The sequence below is a fragment of the Salvelinus fontinalis genome, chromosome 13 (genome assembly GCF_029448725.1).
Source record: "Salvelinus fontinalis isolate EN_2023a chromosome 13, ASM2944872v1, whole genome shotgun sequence".
Taxonomy (NCBI): Eukaryota; Metazoa; Chordata; class Actinopteri; order Salmoniformes; family Salmonidae; genus Salvelinus; species Salvelinus fontinalis.
Genome location: NC_074677.1, coordinates 22,814,342 through 22,828,241, shown reverse-complemented (window position 1 = coordinate 22,828,241; position 13,900 = coordinate 22,814,342). Strand labels below are relative to the sequence as shown.

Below are 13,900 nucleotides of genomic sequence, written 5' to 3'. Positions count from 1 at the left end.
AATGAATCACTAACCTTTGATGAACTTCATCAGATGGCACTCATAGGACTTCATGTTACACAATAAATGTATGTTTTGTTCGATAAGTTCATATTATATCCAAAAATCTCAGTTTACATTGGCGCGTTATGGTCAGTAATGTTGTGCCTCGAAAACATCCGGCAAATTTTCAGAGAGCCACATCAATAAAGATATACTTCTCCTTAATGCAACCGATGTGTCAGATTACGGAAAAAGCACACCATGCAATAATCTGAGTACGGCGCTCAGACACAAAAACAAGCCATGCAGGTACCTGCCATGTTGTGGAGTCAATAGAAGTCAGAAATAGCATTATAAATATTCACTTACCTTTGATGATCTTCATCAGAATGCACTCCCAGGAATCCCAGTTCCGCAATAAATGTTTGTTTTGTTCGATAAAGTCCATCACTTATGTCCAAATACCTCCATTTTGTTAGCGCGTTCAGTTCACAATCCAAACTCACGAGGCGCGGGCAAGTCCAGGCGAAAGTTCATACGAAAAGTCCAAAAAGTTATATAACAGTTCGTAGAAACATGTCAAACGATGTATAGAATCAATCGTTAGGATGTTAACATAAATCTTCAATAATGTTTCAACCGGAGAATTCCTTTGTCTTTAGAAATGCAATGGAACGCAGGTCGCTCTCACGGCCATGCGCGTGACCAGCTCATGGCGTTCTGCCAGACACCTGGTTGAAACAGCTCTCATTCCCTCCTCCTTCACAGTAGAAGCCTGAAACAAGGTTCTAAAGAATGTTGACATTAGCGGAAGCCGTAGGAAGTGCAATATGACCCCATAGACACTGTATATTAGAAAGGCAATGAGTTGAAAAACTACAAACCTCCCACTTCCTGGTTGAATTTTTCTCAGGTTTTCACCTGCCATATGAGTTGTTATACTCACAGACATCATTCAAACAGTTTTAGAAACTTCAGAGTGTTTTCTATCCAAATCTACTAATAATATGCATATATTAGCTTCTGGGCCTGAGTAGCAGGAAGTTTACTCTGGGCACACTTTTCATCCAAACGTGAAAATGCTGCCCACTATCCCAAACAGGTTAATTCATTTGAGCCAATTAGTTGTCTTGTGACAAGGTAGGACTGATATACAGAAGATAGCACTATTTGGTAAAAGACCAAGTCCATATTATGGCAAGAACAGCTCAAATATCAAATACAATTTTACTTTTCACATGCCCCGAATACAACAGGTGTAGAGCTTACGGAGGGGGGGGGGGGGGGCAATGTGAATAGTCTGGGGAACCATTTGATTATATGTTCAGAAGTCTTATGGCTTGGGGGTAGAAGCTGTTTAGAAGCCTCTTGGACCTAGACTTGGCGCTCTGGTACCGCACAGTAGAAGAGACAACAGTATATGACTACGATGTCTGGAGTCTGACAATTTTTAGGGCGTTCCTCTGACACAACCTGATATAGAGGTCCTGGATGGCAGGAAGCTTGGCCCCGGTGATGTACTGGGCCGTAAGCACTACCCTCTGTAGTGCCTTGTGGTCGGAGGCCGAGCAGTTGCCATACCAGACAGGGATGCAATCATTCAGGATGCTCTCGATGGTGCAGCTGTAAAATCTTTTGAGGATCTGAGGACCCATGCCAAATCTTTTCAGTCTCCTGAGGGGGAATAGGTTTTGTCGTGCCCTCTTCACAACTGTCTTGGTGTGCTTGGACCATGTTATTTTGTTGATGATGTAGACACCAAGGAACTTGAATCTCAATGGACATTAGACCGGTGGAAATCTGTCCTTTGAACTGATGAGTCCAAATTGGAGATTTTTGGTTCCAACCGCTGTGTCTTTGTGAGATGCAGAGTAGGTGAAGGGATGATCTCTGCATGTGTGGTTCCCACAGTGAAGCATGGAGGAGGAGATGTGATGGTTTGGGAGTGCTTTGCTGGTGACATTGTCAGTGATTTATTTTGAATTCAAGGCACACTTAACCCGCATGGCTACCACAGCATTCTGTAGCGATATGCCATCCGATCTGGTTTGCGCTTAGTGATACATTTGTTTTTCAACAGGACAATGACCCAACACACCTCAAGACTGTATAAGGGCTATTTGACCAAGGAGAGTGATGGAGTGCTGCATCAGATGACCTGGCCTCCACAATCACCCGACCTCAACCCAATTGAGATGTTTTGGGATGAGTTGGTCCGCAGAGTGAAGGAAAAGCAGCAAACAAGTACTCAGCATATGTGGGAACTCCTTCAAGATGGTTGGGAAAAGCATTCCAGGTGAAGCTGGTTGAGAGAATGCCAAGATTGTTCAAAGCCGTCATCAAGGCAAAGGGTGGCTACTTAGAAGAATCTAAAATATATTTTGATTTGTTTAACACTTTTTTGTTTACTACATGAATCCATGTCTGTTATTTCATAGTTTTGATGTCTCCACTATTATTCTACAATGTAGACAATAGTAAAAATAAAGAAAAACCCTTGAATGAGTAGGTGTGTAAAAAACTTTTGACTGGTACTGTATGTTAGATTCACTCTACTAATGTGAGGTACACACACAGCTCGTCATGTGAAGGACACAATGGATGCTTTAAAATAAATTGCCATGTGAACGACAGTCTCTGTGAAAGGCAGCCCTGTGAAGGTCGAGGTCCTTATGGTAAAGACAGTCTCTACAGACAGCCCTATACAGTCCTAGTGTGGTACAGCAAGCAGACAGTCTTTGGTCTATTTAAGGGCATAGAAATTAAACATTGATTCTACTACAGCACTTTGACAACATTTTTCACCAGACTCTCTTGTAAATGACAAACCAAGCAAAACCAACTAATTTATTGATAGGAGCAGTGAGACGATGCAGTTACATTAAGCTTGTATTTTTCCATCCCAAAGGGTTTATATATGATACAAATACAGTATGTATGAATCAAAAAGGATGTTAGAAACAGTAAATCACATTTACATTTGTGATTTACATTACATTTAACATTTGCTCCTGAGATGCGGTTTATTTCTCAGCAGCAAAAATAAACACTAGGCAATTGAGTCGCTGTTTAGGTGAAGTTTCTGTCCAAATATCTCTGTTGTAGAGTAGAGTGCTTCTGTTGCAAGATGCAAGTAGGCTTGACAGGGATAGCCTTTTCTCACAATATATTATTATAGCTAGCCCAAGGCTAGTTTCATCGTCTAGGATAGTGCACTGGCTGTAGTCTAATATAGCACCCTATCTTGGTCTGCTAAGAGGTTTGGTTGAAAATGTCAACAGTGACTTGCCCTGAGCTAACCATGACTCTGGTTTGAAAACTGCTCTGAATTAAGATTTACTCAGGTGTGAAAAGCCTGTAGGAGAACCAAGAGGAGATCATCTCCTCATCCTAATCACCAACAGGCAAGAGACTTTTTAGCACACCAAATAAGTCAGCTGGGTGAGCTGAGTGTCGAGCGCTACCTCATCACTTGTTACCCCCCCTCCCGACGACAAAGCTTCCCACCTGGGGGATGGCCACCTCTGCCATACGGTGGGCAGAGGGCTTATCCTTCACAGGGGGGTCAGAAGGAGGCGCGAGAGGGGTTTCAGGGTTCACCTTGATTTCAGGCTGGGGGGGAGGGCGTGGGGAGACACTCTCCCCACTGGACTGTGGAGAGAGCTAGAAAGAGAAGAGAAAAGGGGAACGAAAAGGGAACGAAAAGGAAACGAGAAGGGAAAGAAAGAAGCATGGAGGGCGAAGTTAAACGGAAAGAGAAAAAAGGATGAAAATAACTTTACTGGGGTTGAGTGGTAGGCCTACGTGGTTCTTTGAAGTGAGCGTAGAAGGAGCAGTTGTATAGCGTGTGTGTGTGTAAGAGGTGGAGTATGTGTGTGTGTGTGTTATCTGCTGTGCTATATGGTCTTACTGCAGTAAGCAGTCCCTCAGGGCTCCTCTCCTCCTGCTGCTCGGCTGCAGCCTTGGAGATGGCCCTCTCTGTGTCCTCCTGCAGGTGCCTGGAGAAGTCTGTGGGGGACGGCTGCTCCATGTACTCTGGGTCCTGATGTGGAGCTGGAGGAACCACACACAAACCAACAACCAACATGAAATACACTACTACAGGCAAGCAAAATCTAGTCTGTCTAATATAATTTTTACACTGTTGTGTCGATCTGCACCACGCCCAAACTATGCTGGTCTGGAAATTTTATTTTTACACTTCCAGAAACTATGGTGGATGTGTAACCAGGCCAGCACTGGTGATGTGCAGTTCGCAAATGATAGGTTCTTATTGAACAACTCTTTTTACTGACTGGTCAGTCATGATTTGTATTTTTCAGGACTCGTTGATTTTAGTTGTTCATTTGACCTGCTGGCCCACATGAACACAGTAGGATTAATACGTGTTCCTCAGGCTGAGCAGCTCCGGAGACATGCTCCGACCAACTGTCTATCATATGCGCGTGGAGGAAAATAGATCATGCTGCAGACAGCAGAGAGAAGAAAAAAACATTTAGCACTGGCGTAGCACAACCTCCCGCAGCACCCACCACACAAAATGTTCTTCTTTGGGGGGGGGGGGGGGGGGGGGGGGTTGGGGTCCCCCTAAAGAAAAACCCTGGAATGAGTAGGTGTCCAAACTTTTGACTGATACTGTATAACTAAGCAATTTAGATAATTGATATATCGGTAGCTAGCTTACTGAAATGATAAACAGAGAGAACAAAGAATATAGCCATTTAATAATGTCCATGTCCAAATATTAATGATGTCTGGAGTCCGACACGGTTCCCTGGAATTATCATAACGGCAAAAGTCAGACAAAAGTCAATCATCAACATGTCAATAGCTTGTATAGGCACGGTTTATTTATAATTTTTTATTTAACTAGGCAAGTCAGTTAAGAACAAATGCTTATTTACAATGACGGCCTACCAAGAGGCAAAAGGCTTCTTGCGGGGGCTGGGATTAAAAAATATATTTATATAACAAAACACAAATCACGACAAGAGAGACACCACAACACTACATAAAGAGAGGCCTAAGACAACAAAGCATGGTAGCAACACAACATGAGAACAACATGGTAGCAACAACGGCAGCAGCACAAAACATGGTACAAACATTGGACACAGACAACAGCACACAGAAGGTAGAGACAACAATACATCACGCAAAGCAGCCACAACTGTCAGTAAGAGTGACCATGATTGAGTCTTTGAATGAAGAGATTGAGATAACTGTCCAGTTTGAGTGTTTGTTGCAGCTCGTTCCAGACACTAGCTGCAGCAAACTGAAAAGCCAAGAGACCCAGGGATGTGTGTGCTGTGGGGACCTCTAACACCTCCCAAACCCGGATCTGGGAGCACCCCCATCAGTAGAAAAGCTACTAGCATAGCCTAGCATAGCGTCACAAGTAAATACTAGCATCTAAATATCATTAAATCACAAGTCCAAGACACCAGATGAAAGATACACATCTTGTGAATCCAGACATCATTTCTGATTTTTAAAATGTTTTACAGGGAAGACACAATATGTAAATCTATTAGCTAACCACGTTAGCAAAAGACACCACTTCTTTACTCCACCATTTTTTTACTCCATCAGTAGCTATCACAAATTCGACCAAATAAAGATATAAATAGCCACTAACCAAGAAACAACTTCATCAGATGACAGTCTGATAACATATTTATTGTATAGCATATGTTTTGTTAGAAAAATGTGCATATTTCAGGTATAAATCATAGTTTACCATTGCAGCCACCATCACAAATCTCACCAAAGCGACTAGAATAACTACAGAGAGCAACGTGTATTACCTAATTACTCATCATAAAACATTTCTTAAAAATACACAGCGTACAGCAATTGAAAGACACAGATCTTGTGAATCCAGACAATATTTCAGATTTTCTAAGTGTTTTACAGCGAAAACACAATATAGCGTTATATTAGCTTAGCACATGTGCAAACATCACCCCAGCATTGATTCAAGGCAAAAAGAGCGATAACGTATAAACCACCAAAATATATTAATTTTTTCACTAACCTTCTCAGAATTCTTCAGATGAGAGTCCTGTAACATCATATTACACAATGCATATAGAGTTTGTTCGAAAATGTGCATATTTAGCAGCACAAATCGTGCTTATACAATGAAAAGTGTCCAAATACTCAAGCAATCTGTCCGGCGCCATCTTGGAAAGGCACCTATTCTTATCGAAAACTATTCATAAACTTGACTAAAAAAAACACAGGTTGGACAGCAATTGAAAGACAAATTAGTTCTTAATGCAAATCGCTGAATTACATTTTTAAAATTAACGTTACTGAGCAATACAGGGTGCAATAAAGCAAGGCTATACTGCAAGTAATGGCGTCGTATGCATTTTACTTTTTTCAACAGAACAATGAATTATCCGCATAAAGACTGCTTACTATTAGCTGAGCTTCCATCAGAATCTTGGGCAAGGTGTCCTTTCTCCAGAACAATCGTCTTTGGGTTGAAAGATGTCCTCTTGTCCGGTCGAAATAGCCGCTAATGTTAGCCGCCAACTGGAGAGGTGTCCAACTCGTGAAAGCGCATGGCAAAGAAATCCCAGAAAATCGCAATAAACTGCTAAGTCGGTTTAAATTAACTACCTTATGATGTCTTTAACACCTATAACGAATAAAAACATGACCGGAGATATAGAACTACTAAAACGAAAGCGTTTGCAGGAAGCCATTGTGATGTCTTCATGCGTCAGGCGCACAGTTGAAAAGGACGGTCCTTCCGTTCCACGGTCTTATGTAAGGTCCCAGATTGCGCAATCCACTCCATTCAAATTCTCCCCGCTTACTGACATCTAGAGGAATACGTATGCAGTGCATGTAGCCCGATGGCTTACATGGGGACTTATAAACTGACCTCAGAACAGGGACCTCGATTTCTGAAATCTCACTCCCTGACAGGAAAAGTGCTGCAGAATGAGTTCTGTTTCACTCAGAGAAATAATTCAAACGGTTTTAGAAACTAGAGAGTGTTTTCTATCCAATAGTAATAATAATATGCATATTGTACGCGCAAGAATTGAGTACGAGGCAGTTTAATTTGAGAACGATATTTTACAAAGTTGAAATGGCGCCCCCATAGGCTCAAGAAGTTAACAGAATGTGACTGGCCGAGCGGGTGTGGAGTGAGGATGAGGGAGGATGAGGGCTGCAGTAGATATCTCAGATAGGGGGGAGTGAGGCCTAAGAGGGTTTTATAAATAAGCATCAAGCAGTGGGTCTTGCAACGGGTATACAGAGATGACCAGTTTAGAGATGTGTGATGATGTGTCCTATAAGTGACATTGGTGGAAAATCTGACGGCCGAATGGTAAAGAACATCTAGCCGCTCGAGAGCACCCTTACCAGCCGATCTATAAATTACGTCTCCGTAATATAGCATGTGTCGGATGGTCATCTGAAATCAGGGTTAGGTTGGCAGCTGGGGTGAAAGAGGAGATTACAATTTTTATTTTTTATTTTATTTTTCACCTTTATTTAACCAGGTAGGCTAGTTGAGAACAAGTTCTCATTTGCAACTGCGACCTGGCCAAGATAAAGCATAGCAGTGTGAACAGACAACAACACAGAGTTACACATGGAGTAAACAATAAACAAGTCAATAACATGGTAGAAAAAAGAGATCCTATATACAATGTGTGCAAAAGGCATGAGGTAGGCAATAAATCGAATAATTACAATTTAGCAGATTAACACTGGAGTGATAAATCATCAGATGATCATGTGCAAGTAGAGATACTGATGTGCAAAAGAGCAGAAAAGTAAATAAATAAAAGCAGTATGGGGGGTGAGGTAGGTAAATTGGGTGGGCTATATACCGATGGACTATGTACAGCTGCAGCGATCGGTTAGCTGCTCGGATAGCAGATGTTTAAAGTTGTTGAGGGAGATAAAAGTCTCCAACTTCAGAGATTTTTGCAATTCGTTCCAGTCGCAGGCAGCAGAGAACTGGAAGGAAAGGCGTCCAAATGAGGTTTTGGCTTTAGGGATGATCAGTGAGATACATCTGCTGGAGCGCGTGCTACGGGTGGGTGTAGCCATCGTGACCAGTGAACTGAGATAAGGCGGCACTTTACCTAGCATAGCCTTGTAGATGACCTGGAGCCAGTGGGTCTGACGACGAACATGTAGCAAGGGCCAGCCGACTAGGGCATACAGGTCGCAGTGGTGGGTCGTATAAGGTGCTTTAGTAACAAAACGGATGGCACTGTGATAAACTGCATCCAGTTTGCTGATTAGAGTATTGGAAGCTATTTTGTAGATGACATCGCCGAAGTCGAGGATCGGTAGGATAGTCAGTTTTACTAGGGTAAGTTTGGCGGCGTGAGTGAAGGAGGCTTTGTTGCGAAATAGAAAGCTGACTCTAGATTTGATTTTGGATTGGAGATGTTTGATATGAGTCTGGAAGGACAGTTTGCAGTCTAGCCAGACACCTAGGCACTTATAGATGTCCACATATTCTAGGTCGGAACCGTCCAGGGTGGTGATGCTAGTCGGGCGTGCGGGTGCAGGCAGCGAACGGTTGAAAAGCATGCATTTGGTTTTACTAGCGTTTAAGAGCAGTTGGAGGCCACGGAAGGAGTGTTGTATGGCATTGAAGCTCTTTTGGAGGTTAGATAGCACAGTGTCCAAGGAAGGGCCAGAAGTATACAGAATGGTGACGTCTGCGTAGAGGTAGATCAGGGAATCGCCCGCAGCAAGAGCAACATCATTGATCTATACAGAGAAAAGAGTCAGCCCGAGAATTGAACCCTGAGGTACCCCCATAGAGACTGCCAGAGGACCGGAAGCATGCCCTCCGATTTGACACACTGAACTCTGTCTGCAAAGTAGTTGGTGAACCAGGCAAGGCAGTCATTAGAAAAACCGAGGCTACTGAGTCTGCCGATAAGAACATGGTGATTGACAGAGTCGAAAGCCTTGGCCAGGTCGATGAAGACGGCTGCACAGTACTGTCTTTTATCGATGGCGGTTATGATATCGTTTAGTACCTTGAGCGTGGCTGAGGTGCACCCGTGACCGGCTCGGAAACCGGATTGCACAGCGGAGAAGGTACGGTGGGATTCGAGATTGTCAGTGATCTGTTTGTTGAGTTGGCTTTCGAAGACCTTAGATAGGCAGGGCAGGATGGATATAGGTCTGTAACAGTTTGGGTCCAGGGTGTCTCCCCCTTTGAAGAGGGGGATGACCGCGGCAGCTTCCAATCCATGGGGATCTCAGATGATACGAAGGAGAGGTTGAACAGGCTGGTAATAGGGTGTGCGACAATGGCGGCGGACAGTTTCAGAAATAGGGGGTCCAGATTGTCAAGCCCAGCTGATTTGTATGGGTCCAGGTTTTGCAGCTCTTTCAGAACATCTGCTATCTGGATTTGGGTAAAGGAGAAGCTGGGGAGGCTTGGGCGAGTAGCAGCGGGGGGGGGGGGGGGGGGCTGTTGGCCAAGGTTGGAGTCGCCAGGAGGAAGGCATGGCCAGCCGTTGAGAAATGCTTGTTGAAGTTTTCGATTATCACGGATTTATCGGTGGTGACCGTGTTACCTAGCCTCAGTGCAGTGGGCAGCTGGGAGGAGGTGCTCTTGTTCTCCATGGACTTTACAGTATCCCAGAACTTTTTGGAGTTAGAGCTACAGGATGCAAATTTCTGCTTGAAAAAGCTGGCCTTTGCTTTCCTGACTGACTGCGTGTATTGGTTCCTGACTTCCCTGAACAGTTGCATATCGCGGGGGCTCTTCGATGCTATTGCAGTTCGCCACAGGATGTTTTTGTGCTGGTCGAGGGCAGTCAGGTCTGGACTGAACCAAGGGCTATATCTGTTCTTAGTTCTGTATTTTTTGAACGGAGCATGCTTGTCTAATATGGTGAGGAAGTAACTTTTAAAGAATGACCAGGCATCCTCAACTGACGGGATGAGGTCAATATCCTTCCAGGGTACCCGGGCCAGGTCGATTAGAAAGGCCTGCTCGCAGAAGTGTTTTAGGGAGCGTTTGACAGTGATGAGGGGTGGTCGTTTGACCGCGGACCCGTAGCGGATACAGGCAATGAGGCAGTGATCGCTGAGATCTTGATTGAAGACAGCAGAGGTGTATTTGGAGGGCAAGTTGGTCAGGATAATGTCTATTAGGGTGCCCATGTTTACGGATTTAGGGTTGTACCTGGTGGGTTCCTTGATGATTTGTGTGAGATTGAGGGCATCAAGCTTAGATTGTAGGACTGCCGGGGTGTTAAGCATATCCCAGTTTAGGTCACCTAACAGAACAAACTCTGAAGCTAGATGGGGAGCGATCAATTCACAGATGGTGTCCAGGGCACAGCTGGGAGCTGAGGGGGGTCGGTAGCAGGCGGCAACAGTGAGAGACTTATTTCTGGAGAGATTCATTTTTAAAATTAGAAGTTCGAACTGTTTGGGCATAGACCTGGAAAGTATGACAGAACTTTGCAGGCTCTCTCTGCAGTAGATTGCAACTCCTCCCCCTTTGGCAGTTCTATCTTGATGGAAAGTGTTATAGTTGGGTATGGAAATCTCAGAATTTTTGGTGGCCTTCCTAAGCCAGGATTCAGACACGGCAAGGACATCAGGGTTGGCAGAGTGTGCTAAAGCGGTGAGTAAGACAAACTTAGGGAGGAGGCTTCTGATGTTGACATGCATGAGGCCAAGGCTTTTTCGATCACAGAAGTCAACAAATGAGGGTGCCTGGGGACATGCAGGGCCTGGGTTTAGCTCCACATCACCCGAGGAACAGAGGAGTAGTAGGATGAGGGTGCGGCTAAAGGCCATCAAAACTGGTCGCCTAGAGCGTTGGGGACAAGGAATAAAAGGAGCAGATTTATGGGCGTGGTAGAATAGATTCTGGGCATAATGTGCAGACAGGGGTATGGTGGGGCACGGGTACAGCGGAGGCAAGCCCAGGCACTGGGTGATGATAAGAGAGGTTGTATCTCTGGACATGCTGGTCTCAATGGGTGAGGTTACCGCATGTGTGGGAGGTGGGACAAAGGAGGTATCAGAGGTACGGAGAGTGGGTTCCATTGCAAACCAAAACAATGATAACTAGCCTGAACAACAGTATACAAGGCATATTGATATTTGAGAGAGACATACAGTAAGGCATAAAGTGATTGCAGGTCTTGATTGGGAGAGCTAGCTAAAACAACAGGTGAGATAACAGCAGCTAGTCAGCTAACACAGCAACAGCAGGTAAAAATGGCGACGACTAGGCAGAGAGGGTCGGATTAACTACACACAGAGCCTGAGTTAAAAAACAGAGCCGACAGATAAAACACAAAAAAACAGAATGGAGTACCGTGAATTAATGGACAGTCCGGCAGGCATCAGCTATGTAGCCAAGTGATCATAGGGTCCAGGGGGCAGCCGTAGATGGAGCAGGGACTCCGCCACTACGCTAGCAAGCGGCGTTTAAAGTTAGTAGCCCGGGGGGTGGTCTGCTCAGACGGAGGGGGTCTGCTCAGACGGGGGCCGGTTGAGGGCACAGCGGATGGGGTATTCGTCTGCAGACCAGACGTGGTCGTGTCGACAGAGAATCCAAGCCGGATGGCGATGGCGAAAGAGGTATTGTAGAATTGTGTTTGCTAACTGGTGCTAGCTTCGTGGCAGTGGCGTTAGCTGCAAGCTAGCTGTGAGGATCAGAAGTAGTGGCTCAGGGATTACGGCAGGAATCCGGCGTTGTTGTGGAGAGACAGTCCGATGCTGGTAAATTGGTGGGTAATATCCAGGCTAATAACAGGGCTGGTGTCTGTGCATAAGGTAAAAGCTGCTAGCAGTGGCTAAAAATGACTAAATAGCTTGTAGCTGATTAGCTGGTTAGCTACTGGGGGTTCTTGAATGTGTTCCAAAGTTAAAAAATAATAGCGATTCGGTATCACATTGGGTGAGGTAGGTTACCGGAAGGTATAATCAAATTAAAAATCGAAAAGAGATATATATATATATTTTTTTATATATACAAGAAATACGAAAAATACAAAACGTACACGAGAGGACGAAACAAAACACGTCTACACTGCTACGCCATCTTGGAAAAAAACAACAAAAAAAGAAATAAAATAAAAAACAGAGGAACCAAGTCTAGATTTAACCTTAGCCTGCAGCTTTGATATGTGCTGAGAGAAGGACAGTGTACTGTCTAGCCATACTCCCAAGAACTTGTATGATGTGACTACCTCAAGCTCTAAACTCTCAGATGTAGTAATCACACCGGTGGGGAGAGGGGCATTCTTACCAAATCACATGATCATTGTTTTAGAGGTGTTCAGAACAAGGTTAAGGGCAGAGAAAGCTTGTTGGACAATAAGAAAGCTTTGTTGTAGAGCGTTTAACACACAATCCGGGGAGGGGCCAGCTGAGTATAAGACTATCATCTGCATATAAATGGATGAGAGAGCTTCCTACTGCCTGAGCTATGCTGTTGATGTAAATTGAGAAGAGCGTGGGGCCTAAGACCGAGCCTTGGGGTACTCCCTTGGTGACAGGCAGTGGCTGAGACAGCAGATGTTCTGACTTTATACACAGAACTCTTTGAGGTAGTTAGCAAACCAGGCCAATGACCCCTCAGAGACACCAACACTCCTTAGCTGGTCCACAAGAATGGAATGTTCTACTGTATCAAAAGCTTTGGCCAAGTCAATAAAAATAGCAGCACAACATTGCTTAGAATCAAGGGCAATTGTGACATAATTTAGGACCTTTAGGGTGGGTTGCACCAACATGGTTTAAATTAATCTAGGATTAGAGCAAATCTAGGTTTTGTAAATCTAGGTTTATAATTAAGCAGAGATGTGCTGCACCACTTAATTTTCAAATCATAGATTTACTGATCCAGATTAACGGTTTTAAACTATGATTAGTGACATGTTACACCAATATATGAGGTATTTCGTGAGTTGAAACGAAGTAGCTAGCCTACTTCACAAATGAGGCCAAAGTTGCTGTCCCTTAATGAAATAATAACTATGTATAACTACTGAAACTCCATCGTGAAAGTTGTCACGGTTGGCTGATTTGAAATAAAAATCCGTTATTTGCAAGTACTAAACAGAAAACTAATTCATTAGCTAATGTTAGCTACTGTAGCTAGCTAGTTTATAAACCAAGCATAAAATATAAGTTATTATAGACATTACAAAAACATTATTTATTATTTGTCCACTAGCCACCTGATCATGGCACAAAAAAACCTCCTGTCCGAGCTGATGAAGGAATTTAGTAACGTACAGGATAGGAGGATAAAAAGACAAACACAATTGTCAAAAAGAAGGAAGACACCTGGGCCATATTATGCGACAGATTCAATGGATCGACACGGATTAAAGAGAAGAGGGACCCAAATCGGATGAAAGAGTGCTGGAAAAACTTAAAAGCCAAAGCCAAAAAGGATGTGGCAGAGGAGAGGGGCTATTTCAGACCGGAGGGGGGCCTCCATCCAGGGGAATTGATCCCATCACCCAGAAGATATGCGAGATAATTTTCCCAGCAGTTTGCCCCTCTCCTTAACCCCTATGGTGATGACGAACAACTCGACCCACCAATATTTAGTAAGCATAAGTAACAGGTAAATATCAATGACTATAATGCACATTAAAACTAACGTTAACACTACTTCACTACAATGTTACCGTTATCAGCCCCGTCACAGCATGTTGCATAACATCATCATTCATCAGCATATGATAAGCCCAGCCTTGTTGTACAAAATGGCACGTAAATAGCCTACTAATAATGAGTTCATTTTCTTTCTTTCCTTTAGTTGAGCTGACACCCTGTGTCGTAGAGAAACAGCAGTGCCTGGATCTTGCACCAGCAGCAAAAACACCAGACAAGCCAAGCAAACGCCCCAGAACTGACATGAACCAAGCTCATATTG

The 13,900-nt window shown here is 43.9% G+C and overlaps 1 protein-coding gene across 4 annotated transcripts in view; it reads right to left on the bottom strand.

Annotated features, from left to right (window-relative positions):
• Nucleotides 1-13,900, bottom strand: part of LOC129868258 (ubiquitin carboxyl-terminal hydrolase 25-like) — a 69,223-nt gene that overhangs the window by 14,042 nt on the left and 41,281 nt on the right. For 2 of the 4 annotated variants that reach the window (XM_055942070.1, XM_055942071.1), the window contains exons 18-19: nt 3,893-4,035; nt 3,490-3,645 (exon numbers count right to left, since the gene is read on the bottom strand). In XM_055942070.1, coding sequence (XP_055798045.1) covers nt 3,490-3,645; nt 3,893-4,035 — 299 coding nt within the window. The remainder of the gene's footprint in view (nt 1-3,489; nt 3,646-3,892; nt 4,036-13,900) is intronic. The other 2 variants (XM_055942072.1, XM_055942073.1) reach the window with 1 other exon arrangement.